The sequence below is a fragment of the Zosterops lateralis genome (assembly GCF_965231275.1).
Source record: "Zosterops lateralis genome assembly, chromosome: 12".
Lineage (NCBI taxonomy): Eukaryota > Metazoa > Chordata > Aves > Passeriformes > Zosteropidae > Zosterops > Zosterops lateralis.
In genome coordinates, this window is record NC_139772.1 from 11,572,889 (window position 1) to 11,587,453 (window position 14,565).

The following is a 14,565-nucleotide window of genomic DNA, read 5'->3' on the forward strand; positions in this document are numbered from 1 at the left end:
CATCAGTTTTTTGCAGCTTCCCACAGAAAATTCCATTAAGACTCCCCCTCCCCAAAATACATTCCTTTTTCTCTCCTCAGTTATTCTGCTGTTTCCTTCCATCTCTCACCTATTCTTGTGGACAGTAGTAAGAAGAAATATAACAGTATTTCCTTCATTTTGCTCTTGCATACTTTTAAGTATGATTATTTTAAGTGTACACAGGGTAAAGATTTTGAACATTTTAATACAAATTTTTAAATTTGCATTTGCATGAAATTCAAACATCTCAAGTTATTTTAGAAGGGAATGTACACACACACACTGTGATCCACGGCAGTAGCACATTAACTTTTCCCCTACCTCCAGCAAGCAGAAGATAAAGTGCTGATAACAAGGAATGATTAAAACCAAATAGCAACAACAAAAAAAACTTTCAAAAATTACAGTGTTGTAACAGCCAAGCTGGAAGGTAGGGGCCAGTACATGGGTATAAACCAGAACAATTGCACCTTCATCAGGTCTATGGTAAAAGCTGCTTTCTCAAATGAAACACATGTTCTTCTTATTTTCACTTGTTGATCAACAAGAGAAGAATGTCCTAGAAGGTCTGAGAGCAGTAGAAGGCTCTGTTTAATATTCCCAGACTTCAAAGCAACAGAAATTTACAAAGACAACTCCCGTGTTTGAGGGTTAAGGGTTGTGGGTGAGAGAGTTTGTTCCTTTTTCTAAATAGTGGAACTATTTTGATATGGAACCCCCCATGCCCCCTTCCTTTTCAATTTCTCTTGAAAAAAATTAGGCAGTTCCAAAATGTGGCAAATCCCGGAGCAACTCAAGATCTAATACTGAACATTAAAAACCTCTCCCCATTCTTACCCTTCTGTCTGTATGATCTGCACACTGCAGTGTGAGTATCTCACGAGATCCTCCACAAGGAAAATTCCTAAAGACTCTCAGTTTATGGTGCTGAAGACAACCAAAGGAAATGCCCTGAGAGACCAGGATTAAAACCAGCAAGAACAACAAAGTCGCTCTCTGCCAACAGCAGTTTAGCACCCCCAGCAGCGAGGAGCTGAACAAAGAGCCTGAGAAAGTCACCAGCTCTCTGAGAGGAGCGCTGCCAACATCGAGGCCATTTCATTTCTCTGCACTCGGGCACTGCAGTGTTGGAGTCCAGGGCATGGGGAAAACCCTCAAACTGCCCTGGGGGGTCCCGGAGCCCAGGAGAGCACTGCCTTTGATCTTAGCCCTTGGGAAAAGCTGCCAACACTTATGGAGGAAAAGAGAATAACAAAAATTTAAATTAGATACTAGTTTAGTTTGTCACAGGGTGAAAATTTGTAGTTCTGTGGTTTTAGAATGGAAGTAGATAAAGGCAAGATGGAGAATTTTGGGCAGTGTCTTAAGTTCTTCTTCTTCATCTTCTGCTGTGACTGTGGCACAAATACATTGGTAGAATGTAGGTGATGTAGAGAATTGCGTGTCTAGAATTAGTAGTAAGTATTGGTACAAAATTGTAAATTTAGTATGTTTCAAGAGTTAATTGGGTTAGAAGTCCTCAAGAGACCTTGGATGCCAGGTCTCATGCCCTTGGCAGTGGTGTTCCTCAGTGTGCTCAGCCTGGTGTTAGATGGTGCGCTGACCTTCAGATAAAAAACACCTTTCAAGACCGAGATGTGAGATCCACTCTTTCAAACTCTGGCACAGGACTTTGAAAAGGAAACAAAACCTAATTAGGGGAATCTTGGACTCAGAATCCAAGAGCAGGCCAAGGGCAGCTGAACGCTCCAGCACAGCAAAGCCAGTGCTGGGCTCTGCCAGCCGGGAGCCATAAAGCTGCTCCAGCTGAAGCTGCAAACCACGTTTGCTGCTCAAAATTTCATCAGTTCTAAAGCCTGGACATGATGGTGCTGATCTACGGTTTTCTTTCTTAAAGCCAGAAGTAATTTTTCATTCATTTTTGGTCTAATGCAGCTATGTTTACATTGGGGTGACATTTAAAGCGCTCCTCTTGTCCAATCGCTGGATTTCTAGCAAATATTATACAACTGTGATTTCCACGATGCGCAAGCAGTTTGTACATTTCAAAGCAACCGTGTTGAATATCAATGAATACATAGAAAACATTTAGAAAAGAAGAGCAAGGACAAATTTGAAAAAATAAAATAAAAAAAAATAAAAAAAAAAAAAAAAAAATAAAAAAAAAAAAAAAAAAAAAAAAAAAAAAGAAGAGGAAAATCACATAAAACTCCAACACAACCAACTTAAATCAACATTTTTATGAGCAGCAAAATGACCTCCTATTTTAAGGCTAACAGACACCGGAGTACTCCCGGACACTGAAGCTCCGGCTGCTGTTGCTAAAAGGGAACTCCCGGCTCCAAAGATGTTTTGTTTCCAGCCGCTGACTTGCCAACCCTGATGGAAAGGGGACATCTACTGGCAGCAAAAAATATTCTCTCAAAGACACAGCTAACATTAAATCGGAAAAATTAAGAGGAGCACCTTGGTAATGTCTATAGAAAGGAAGGCATTTAATTTAAGGTCAACTTTCTATTATCAGCAAGCGCACAGAATGCAACAAATAAGAGCTATCTTTTTTAAAAAAATAATGTATTTAAATAAAACCGTTATAATAACACAGCAATAAAAGAAATGGCAATTAGCAAGTCTAAATTAACATGCTGTCATCTTTATTTGAATATTTGCATGTCCAGCCAAATAACACAGTATTACCTGATTATATTTTTTAAAAAAGGGCTGGGGGGGAAACTCAGGTTTAGTTTGAATTTTCTTTTTAAGAAAAGCTTTATAACAAGTAGATCTAAAAAGGTGAGATTTTAAATTGACTACAGGCAAACCTTGGCACATCAGGAATTTTCGGCCTTAGAATATTTCAAGTTTTCCTTAGCTGCAATCAGCTTTAGGAGACATTTCTAGTGGTAGACTCAAAATGTATTATAGCATTTTACCAAATACAGTTCTATGTAAGACAGGACCCAAGAGCTTAAACTGCCAGCCTTCATCAGCAGTTCATTTTAACTGACTGAAATATAACAAACACTATTTCAAAAATGAAGGCACTGAAAAGCTTTTTTCTTTTAAAAAAATGATTAATTGAATTTCACTGATATGACATTTGTGGAAAATATCTTAGTTCACATAAACAAACAAAAACTTACAAGCTTGTCTTGGGCTAGTCTGCTCTTGCAAATGAAGAAATCCCAAGAAGAAACACCTGACCTGGATGCACAGCTGCAGCTACTGAAATAGAGAATGGCCATTTCAAACTCTTCAGTCTCATTTTCAACAAATACAATAATGTCCCCTCTCTAAGCTGGGCAGGAACAACCCATGGGATGGACCAACATAGAAATCATTTCTAGGTAAAATTAGCAGTATCAAGAGAATGGCAGAAGTAATTATCAAATTAATCTTATCCAAACTAGCACCATCAGAAGTGTGAAACCAGGAGAAGAAAGACAAACAATGGTAATTCTGTTCCTCAGTTACCCAACATGCCGACACAAATGCAGGTGAGGGAGTTTGCTGATTGCAAGCACAGAAGAAGCTTCTTTTTGAGAATCAAGTTATGCGGCTGAGTGTGAGGACCCTTTCCTTAACAACAGTAGAAGTCAAATCAGAGTTCTTTACCAAACTTCACTTCTTCTTTGGTGAAACAGGTAAAGCTTAATGCTTTTAATTTTATTTATTTTTTTTTTTATTAAACTAGATGCACTTAAGGACAGCGATTCCTCTGGTGAAGCTTTCCAACACAGCACAAAGGTCCCAGCCTTCTCCACTGATGGAACCCATCACCCAAACCTGTGTGATGCGAGCATTTATCTTCCTTTTGTGCAGGAGAGCTGTTGGACCTGAAGCCAGCCCATCATCTATAAAGTGTCTGCAGTAAAATTCCTGGTGAGCAGCGCCAAAGGGACGCTGCCTGTGGCTCCTGCTGCTGTAGAGGTGAAACTGAGGGGTCACTGTGGGCACACCTGAACTGCCGCGAGTTCCCCGCCTCACCTGAGGGGCCGGGGCAGCGCCCAGAGCCGAGGGACGGACCCCGCGGGCAGCCCCGGCCTGAGGGACACACAGACCCCTCGGGCAGCCCCGGCCTGAGGCACAACCCCCGCGGGCAGCCCCGGCCGGGCTCACTGCCGGGCAGGACCAGGAAACTCCAAACGCGGAGCGCGGGCCCAGCCCGGCCCCTCTGGGCCCGGAGCCGAAGCCCCGGGAGAGCCAGGCCGCTCCGGCTCGGCTGTGCCGCGTTTACCGAGGCCAAGGGCAGAGCAGGAGGCGGCGGGCGGAGTTTGATCCCCGCTGGCCGCGGGCCCGGCCGGGACCGTCCCCTCACGGGATCAGCCCCCGGGCAGAGCGCGGTGCCGACAGCCCCGGGACCGCGGGTTCGATCCCCGGCTGGGCCATCCCAACGCCACGGCTGGATATGATGGTCCCTGTGGGTCCTTCCCGACTGGGAATATTCTGTGATCCTGATGGATTTCTGTCGCAGCCACCGCCCTATGCCAGCAGCAGTGTGTTTTTAACGTTCCCCTTATTTTTTTCTCTTTTATTCTTTTTTTAGACAGATCACAGAGTTTTCAATACAAGCACAAAAGTTAAAGTTCAGAGGAAGAGCATCCCCAGGTCTGGTCTCTTGTTAGACCCTCACCCGGAGGGGTCTGATCTACCCAAAATGCTGCCACTACCCTTGCAGTCATTTTACACGGATAACTGCTAAAAGCTATACACTGGTCCCCTGTCCCACAAGTTGGGTTTCACACACAAAAGGGCCTAGCCTGAAACATCCCAAAGTTCACTTTCTAGAACTGGTTTCCACCATCTCATGCTAAACAGGGAATAAAACAGCAGTGGGTGGCAGATTCTGCACATGGCAGAGCCTGTTTGCAGTCGGTGATGTGGCCATGGGACAGCACTCCAAAGCAGAGCTGTGACCACTGCCAACTAAGCCATAATGGTGTTAAATGAGATGAGGGAGTGTTTAAATTTAAATGATGGCTGAGGTGACCAAGGTTCTCCATTCCAGCCCTGCCTCAGCTTGCCAAGGAAGCAGAAAACCACAAGTTACATACAGGTTTTATGAGAGGAAAAACGAGAATGTTTTGACAGCCTGCAAAGCTGTAACCAGTTGGACCATGGCAGACAGTAAGTGTGTATTAAATGGACTACACAGCTACCAAATTTTCCTCCAAGCCACAATGACAATGTTAATTACCATTGTGTAATCATTTATACTTATTCAAATTACTTTAAAAGTAAGAGTTTTTGTAGACTTCACCGAGACGAATATTGGAAACAGATTAGTGCAAATACTCCCACTTGAAAAAAATGAAAAATCTTTCTTTCCAGTCCCACCTTATTGCACTGAAACTTAACTTGTGAGGTTTTGATGATGAAATGGTTTTGATGATGAAATGGTATCTGGCATGATATGTGTTTGATTAGAGAGAAACAGACCTTCTTATCTTGATATGATTTCCTCCCCTTTCTCCATTTTCACTACAAAAAGGCTGACTGGCTCTATCTTGACTTAAACGTAGTACTTTGGGTTGCACAGAAAAGCGAGTGACCCATTAGGTCAATTAAACGCAAACATGAACACAATTTCAAGTTCAATACTTTGTTTCCTCTGGCAACAGAAAGAGAACACTAAGCATGTAAACAGTTACATCATGTTGCCTAAAATGTGTTGCACTGCGAGAGAAACACGAATCTTACAGATTTCTGGCTTACTAGACAACTAAAAAAAAAAGAAACCAACAAAAAAACAGCCCAAAACAACCAAAAAACCCACCACCACAACCCCAAAAAACCAGAGCTGTCACATCACTGGCACAAAGTACAAATGCTCATCTAAATCAAGGAGAAAAGAGTGTAAGGCTATTTATCAAAGACTGATGCTTTTTGAAAATATACTAAAGTGTAAGTTACTTTCAAAAGGCAATGCACATCGTAAGCATCTCTTTTATTTATTGTAATATAAAGAAGCATACATCATTCAGTTTTTTTAACGTACAACTCAAATTGTACACTAACAAAAAAGATCAATTCAGACATCCATGAACATGTCAACAACAGAATTCATTACATTTTGCTCTGCTGGTATTGCACTTGGAATGGTTCAGAAGTAAGGCACAGTAAAAACAAAGTAATTTAGTGCTTCTACAGCAGATGTCTTTTTTTTAAACACATGCTACATGACGTAAAAGTACTTCTAGCTTATGTATATACACACAGGGGAAAAAGAAAAAAGCATGCACTAGAGAATTCAGATTTCAACATATCTTGCTGTTTCATAATATACAAATAAAGTAGTTTAAAGATGTAAACAAATTGCATGCACATAAACTAGAGCAAAATCTTTAATACAGTATCTGAAAGCTATTATGCTTAAATAAAAAAATATAACTTATTAGTACTCAGGTTTATGTGCCATTTTTGTCCTGTAGAGATTAAAAATTTGGGGCTGGGGGCAGGGAATTATGGGTGGGAAGAGGATTTTTCTGGTTTTGCTGTCGGTTTTATTTTTTTGTTTTACACATTGGCAGCAGTACACTGGTAAGAAGGTCAAATATGGCTTTTGCAAAACAATGTCTAATGAAAACATGAAAAAGCACAATTGCATTTGGGATCCACAATTGCATTTGGGATCCAGATACTTTCCAGTCAAGAACAAAACAAAACAAAAATCAATATGATCTACGCTTTGAACTGGGTAAGCCATGCATTCCAAAAGGCCTTTCTAAAGACATTTAAACTCTACAAGAACGAGACACTTTGTCAAGTGTAAACTCTTAAAAACTAAACACAGAAGGATCTGAATGACTCAAGCATCGCTTTCCACTTCAAATGCTACTGAGTGAGTTTCGCCCGTGGCTGTGTAGCTGAAGTGCTGTTGGTCTGTCTTCAGAATTAACAACGTGCCAGGAGCGGCTCTGCTTCTTTCTACACAGGTACATTAGAAATTAAGTAAGTTAACTGCATAATTTTTGGTTTCACTTTATCTTTGGCATAGGAGACGCCATTTTTCAAATTAAAAAGGACATGCACCATGCTGCATTCCAACATGTTATGCTGAAAAGGCACATTTGTTGCTGCCTGGGTGGCAAGGGAAGACTTCTTATTTTGCAAAAGGCACGGCGTTGGGTGCAACACCCTTTCCTCATCCTCCAGAGAGTGTTCAGTTAGACCAGGTACAATTGTACACAGCAGCTTCCCAGGAGCTGCCCGTTTCTCTCAGCCACTGCTTTCTTAGCTAGATCCAGGCTTGGGAAAGTCACCAACGCCTCGCCACTGGGCTGGCCACTAAAGTTGTAAAGCATGAGGATGGAATCTGCTTGGAGCTGCAATGGTACAAGAAGACAAAAGAAAAAAACTATTAAGACCAGAGACAAAAACATCTGGAAATGCAGTTTTTAATGCTGGTGCATTTTTTAGTGCATCTGGCTCACTCCACTCCTGTGTCCATGGTGAAAATAGTCTGGATGTTAAGAATGGGTAGGAGAAAGAATCAAAGATTAAAGGAAATTCAGCTTTTAGCTTGGCAAACAGCAGCAGCACTTATTCTGCTGGGGTGCTGAATACAGTAGACATAACTCTGTGCAAAAATTTTGCTAGAGAAGCGATTGAGATTAAAGGTTGATAAAGGAGAGAGTTAGATGTTAATAGGAGGTGAATGGATCAAGAAATCCAGGCATGAATAATTCTTCTGCTATGTGGACTATTGGCCAAGTGACAAAGGCTATTAAGGCACGTCAATACACACACACAGTTAAAAAAAACCCCCAACACATGAGCAAAAAATAAAAGTTTTGTGTTGGAAGAATGAGGTGAACTCAACACAGGTATACAGTGCAAGGAAGATTTTTCAGAAAAATTAGGTAAAATTTGGTGTAGTACAACTGAATTAAATAAATGTTTATAGTAATTTTAACAGAGCTAATAAAAAGCAAGTTCGCAGATGAGATTATTTAGTCGTTGGATTTGATTTACTTTGGAGGGTATTTGCCCTCAGAAAGTCTTAAAAGGCAGTTCCAAATTGTTGAGTTCAAAGCAGAAATCACTGTCAGCCCTATTGTACCCCACCCATTTTCCATAAGATGCAGGAAATTCTTCCAAGGTATGTTTGGAACTCCTGGTTGTTGGATAGAAATGAATCTCAGTGAAGTTTCAAAACCAGGGACTGAAGGATCAAAAGCTCACCATACAAGGTTAGTTTTTTTGAAAAACAGTGTCAGACAAAGCTATGCTGGAAAACCAACCAGTTTAATGAATATTAACCAAATTCAAGTTAAGTTCATGTGACATATGTACTCTTGAGTTTATAAAAGGTTAAAACATTTAAGTTTCATTTCTGGAGAATTTATATGTGTCTGGTATATTACAAGAAATTGCAGACTTCTCAGTTATTACCAATAGCATTTCATTTATATATCATGTCATATATCAGCTTTACATTCAAATGCATGAAAATAAAACAAGTGCATGCCAGAGCTTCACTCACCCAAACACTGAGCAGGCAGCAAAAATATTATTAAAATACAAGCAACAGTACACTTTAGAAACCAAAAGCATGCATAAGACAAACTTTATCATTTCTTCTCAAAAAACTAAAGTTAGTCAAGAAATAGCATGCAGAAATCCAAAACCAGGTAAAAACCATCATGTCTAAAGCCCACATGTAGTTTGAAAGCAATCTTGGTTTATTTCAGAGTAACCCTCTCTTAAAGAGAAAGCTGTACACAACTTGAGTTGAGCTGCAAATCTGAGCTAAAAGATGCTCTGCTCTCAACCAGCTCTTTGCTGTTAATCCATATGGGATCAACTCCTTTACCATCAGTCCAGAATAGAACTTTAATATTTCAGCTCAGAGTCAGCTGAAAATACACATGGAACAGTTAGACCTCTGAGCACAGAGGAGAGCTTTAAAAACATAGTTCAAATAGCAGTATTGGTTTAATACCAATGGAGGGATCTGGAAATTCACGTTATCAAAGCTGCACAGAAAGTTAGCAGAGAAATCTACACATTCTGCAAGCAACATAATTAAAAGAGCTAAATCAATCCCTTCAGTTTCATTTTAACACATACTGGGTTGAAGTTCTTATTTATAGATACTTCTAGAGAAATAGATTTTCTGTAAGTAAATGTGTGTTTTAAAATTAGATTCAGATTCACACAAACCTTTTTCCTAGATTTATTATATTTTTTTTAACTCTATAAGCATGGTACCAGTATAATACTACTTTGTACCACTTTGAATTCAGACTGAGCTACTCCAGGAATTAGTCAAAGACTGTTTCCATGTCATACTTAGTGGAAACCAATTGCTGATCTGGTTTTCCAGTTAATCACCAGACCACGCAGTCCATCTGCTCCCTACAGATCCAACACAAGAAAACAACTAATTTGAAAACTGAGTTGATAGTTGTTAGTGAAAGTACATTTGTCTGTGAAAGTAATTCTCTCAAGGTACAGCATGTAACTGCCATTTTTAAACTGAAAGGTTGTTCTCCTTTTATCTTAAGGAAAAAGAAAATGTACAACCTAATCCGTAGCATTTTGAATGGAATACAGTAGTACTGTGGCATCATGTACTGCACATAGGCCATAACAAAATTTCTCTAAGAATTACGTGTATGTGCCAAAAGTGCAGGCAAGTTCACTGTTAGCAAATCTAGTTAGTTGCATTAGAAAGTCACTATACCCAAAAAACCTCTTCTGAAAAAACGAATGTAATAGTTCACATTGCATTAGGGAGATCAAGAGAGATATTAATCTCTAACCAGTTATATGGTACAGAAGACACAGCCAAAGGTCTGGGGGCTTTTACACATGCATTTGTGTGTGCTTTCTAGCAATATTGGGGGGAAAAAAAACCATCTTCTACCACTCTACTAAAAAGAAAAATACTGGACTGAAAGGTTCACATGAGATGCAAGCATTAACAAAGCCTTCTGGAAGCTGAACATGCCCTCTGAGCAGAACCAGGCAATCACACTACCCCCACCACTCCCACCCCATTACTACAGCTACAGATCACAGTCAGCCCATTTCCTTAGGTTAGTTGATTTTTGAAGCAGAAAGACTAACACCAGGTTCCCAAGGCAAGCTGCTAAGGGGGAAAAGCCACAAGCAAAGATGTCTGTAGCACCAAGCCCTTCTTTCCCTTCCCATTCACCTCTGAAGACCCAGGCTCTGCCAGTCACATCTTACCTTCTTCAGAAGTTACAAAGAGTTACAAACAGACCCACTCTTTCGGTGCTTGTAACACACTCCTGGCTTGATCGCTCAGCTGAATTAGGCCATTGTAGTCATCAGGTGCATACTACAGTACAAGTGTGACATGGGACAATCAGCAAGAGAAGAAACAGTCTGGCACAGCAAGCCACACAGACCATCATTTGCAACCACAATTAAGAGTATCAGCTGTAACAACTGGCAGGAGACACTGAATTGGACAGAAAGTACTTTTATGTAAGATAAAAGATACATTAATTGTATTACTCATTGTAGAAATAAAGTAAATGCTTGTGGGGAATGTTCTAAACTGTGTATTTGAACTGCTCCTTATCAAGGGAGGGAAATAGCTCAGACCATGAGGTGCTCCTTTTTTCCTTCTGCTCATGAGATGCCACCACCAGGTAACCAAACTCTTACATTTCATAAGCACAATCATGAACCCAGTAATGGCTCTCACTGGGACAGATGAGCATCTTCCAGCCTGCACACTGAACTGGGGGACCAGAATAATTGTATGGATCTCATTCAGATCTTTTATGCAATCATGGAAATAAAGTGCAGCTTCTCTACGGTAGAGTGACAAACTTGAGCTGCATTTAATTCTTGTACTCCATGGACTACACCAATGAAATGAAAGAAAATCAATGCCCAAGCACGAATGCATTCACAAGGTAAAATAGCATTTATGCTAGTACAGTGTATTTCTATATTGGAAAATGAAATAAACTACAGCGTAACGGCATCATGACAGATTTGTAGAAGTAATATATTAAAATAAAAATAGTGACTGTACAGAACAGTCACACCATCTGAACAGTAATCACTCATACTGTTGGCCTGGTACAAATATGACATATATAGTCAGAAAATATATCTTGGAGAATATGAAACATTGTTCTTAGCACATAATCTTTCCAAACAAAGTATCCTGGAAAGGGACTGAGCTTTCTTACACATGCTGCAAAGACTACTTGAGTGGCTCCTCTAACCCAGAAAACAAGAGTGTTCAGCATAACCTGAGTTGTAGAATAACTTTTCAGTGGCCAGGAGAGTTTCCTGCCTCCCCCCAGATGGACTAATGCTAATGGTTCTGCACTAACACTTCACATGATTGCCAAATGCACAAAATGCAGATGCACTATGCTGCCTTTCCTTTGATGTTTCTGTAATACAAAAAGTCTCCTGCCAGCTTAGGGAGAAAAGGATATTATATTTGGGCATAAAGGACACTTATCCGTTCAAAGGGAAGTTGAAAAGAAAAACACCAACCATCACAGTACACACCTTTCACAGGAAACAATAACCAAGAGCCCAGAGAACATAAAAGAAAAGAACCCCCCAGAATTTTACTACTGAGTTCTAGCCACCTTCACATCTAAACCCATGCCATTAAGTAAAAGACAAACATAAAAAGTATTTTCTAGATACTCTCTGCCAGGGCAACCAGACCGTGCAAATATTAGATTTATCAGTTCCCAGACCTGCCCTTGAAACAAATCTACAAAATGTGAGTTTACTCTTTGGAAGGAATGTCTCAAGATAGTACATACTTTAGATTATCAGTAGATGTACAGTAGGCAAAGTTCTACAGTCTTACTCTTGTAAGGGACAGTATTTCATAAGTTACACTTGAAATGGAATAAACAAGGTGGAAAATATGAAAGTTGGAAAAATAGCCTGTACAGAAATGTCAAAGTTGTCAAAGCTTAGGCAAAGACCTAAAGAAAGTGAGAAACAAAGAAGAAAAATAAATTCATAAAAAAGACCCAGAAATAGAAGTAACTTCTAATCACAAGGATAAGTAAGAGACTGCAGTCAATTAAAACAGAAGCTGTAGAACAGTAAATTCTTTGGATAAAATGAAAACAACTCTAACTCGCATGAGTAAGCACATGATTGTGAATTTTTCTGCTTCTGTCTGCATTTCAGAACCCATAAGAACAAAACAAGAACATCCAACCACACACAACCAAACCAAGGGTAAACTGGTTAATGAAGTTGTAATACATTATACTTTCTCCTTGAATTTTCTTTTTCTTCAACCTATTTTATTTCTTTGTTCTTCTCTTGCTGAGAGAAATATGGGACTGTTTTCCCCTCACAGACTGTGCACAGATTTAACCAGGTCACTAACCAGTAAGTCATTGATTTCCATTTCATTTTTGCAGTTCCTACAGTGAATATTCAAAGCTCAGTCTAAAAACAGCACATACAAAGCTATCTAGAGAAAATAACCCACTGCTAAAAAAATAAAATAAAAACAAAAAAATAAAAACCAGCATTGAAACTGGAAAGTATATTTAGACACACTCCAACTGGGAAAAAACAGGAACAAATAATAGAAAAGTAAAACATCATAGGCAAAATGGCCACTTCAGGAACGCAGCTGCAATTCTACCCGTAAACTTCATTGCAGAACAGTTCCCAAAGGGAACTCTCAGACTCTGGAAAAAAGCCTAGCTAGACTAATCCTGGAATATAGAATCAGATTTGATGGTAGGTAACTGCAACCTTTAGCACAAGAGTCACAAGAAATATCCTAAACTGGCTTTGCCCCTAGAAGGACATCAATTGTACCATAAGGCTGCAATACAAACACCCACAAATACCTGAATGCTCTGTGGAAGTGGTACCACCTGAACATTCTGCGTATCAGAGACTGAAACAGATAATGCCTGCTCCAAAAATACAGAGGGTGCCACTTCAGTCTCTTGCTTCAAGCGTGGGAGGCAACAGACAGGAACTGTAAGCACTAATTTACTCATCCCAGTCTCACAGATGCTTTCTGCACACAGGCAACATTTCCAGGTGGGAGATAAACTTAGGAATAAAGCAAAACAAGCAGTGTGCTGTATTTTGAGAGTGCGGGGGTGAGCATGGAATAGTGGCTCTATTGCCAGATGACTTCCAGTCCCAGTAAAAGTGGGAATTCTTCCTCAACCATTTCCCCTTTCCCTTCCCTAGTCAGAGGATGCCATGCCTAGGACTGGCACACAGATGATGGGGTATCCCCCTCTCAGACTACAGAGAATCAGATTTCAAAAGAAACCCAAAAGAAATAGAGAATACTTCTTTGTTTAAGCACACATTTCAGAGAAAAAAAGCCTCCTAATCCCTAAAAAGTCAGTAACAATGAAGTCTGTTGTCCTGATACAACAGAAAAATGTCGTTAGTGCCCTTGGAATTTAGCCATCCATCCACTTCCCTTCACTTCCTTATTACTGTTTTAACCACAAGTCACCCTCCTCCACCACACTGCCAGCAAGCCTTAAATTCAGGGTCTCTGAAGCCTTGGAGGATTAATATACTGTATATTAATATATAGAACTGCAAAAGTTCTACATAGTTACAGACAAAAGACACTTAAGCCCAGTGGAGATTTAAAGAACACTACTTATTTTAAGCTTCTCTTACGTAGAAACATGTACACAAAGAAGTCCTTACGTTTCCATCCCAGCCTTTTACAGCAAATTCAGGGGGCTTTAAAAGAAGTTCAGATGGTGACCATGGCCCCTGAATCTTAGTCATCTTCTAGTTTGTTTTTTTTACTACTATACTTACACACAACCTACCTAAATAGCAAGTCTGCTTTCTAAGAACTAATCCACAGGGTCCTTTTTCAGGCAAGCATGACTTCATATTCATGCCAACCTCCAAGAAACTGGGCAAGTACTACTGAAAGGAGGCTGAATCCTAGCCAAGACAACAGCTGTGAACTCGTTTTTGGTCAGCTAAGACCATGGGCACAGCTAAACTGCATCTGCTTTTACACTAACCTAACAGTTCTTGTGATGATACCAACACTGTTGTCACTATTTGCATTCCCATAATTATTTTTTTTTTTCAAAAACCACACAGCAACAAAAACCCCACACACACAAACACAAAAGCCAAACCAAACAAACAACCAAACCAAACCAAACAACAACAAAAAAGAAAACTGAAAGAAAACTTCAACCCTGGAAAAGTCAGTTTTTGGAGAATAAAATATTTTGCATTGATGCATTTAGTGGCAAAATAGTAGAATTATATTTTACTCCAAATATAATTTTATATTTTATATATTAAATACTCCATTCAGTATTTAGCTACTAAATAAAGAAAAGTGAAAATACTTTAGTGAAAAATTTTGTTCTGCTATGCAACTTTGCATAAATCCATCACAACTACTACCCCAGTTCATCCATTATTTACTAGAGTTCTGTACCTGCTTCTACAGCTGTACAGAGTGATGGCCTAAAGTAACACTGAGGAGTTTTGCTGCAGGTTATTACTATATTTACACCACTTCTGCCTCTAACTGTACCCCATAATATGAAA

At 39.7% G+C, this 14,565-nt stretch overlaps 1 protein-coding gene across 3 annotated transcripts in view; it reads right to left on the reverse strand.

The window, feature by feature from the left end:
• Positions 1–7,233: 7,233 nt before the first annotated feature.
• The window catches only part of ESRP2 (epithelial splicing regulatory protein 2), a 41,399-nt gene continuing 34,067 nt past the window's right edge, over positions 7,234–14,565 (reverse strand). For all 3 annotated transcript variants that reach the window (XM_083870417.1, XM_083870415.1, XM_083870416.1), the window contains exons 16-17: positions 10,219–10,330; positions 7,234–7,346 (exon numbers count right to left, since the gene is read on the reverse strand). In XM_083870417.1, coding sequence (XP_083726543.1) covers positions 10,241–10,330 — 90 coding nt within the window. In that variant the 3' untranslated portion in view covers positions 7,234–7,346; positions 10,219–10,240. The remainder of the gene's footprint in view (positions 7,347–10,218; positions 10,331–14,565) is intronic.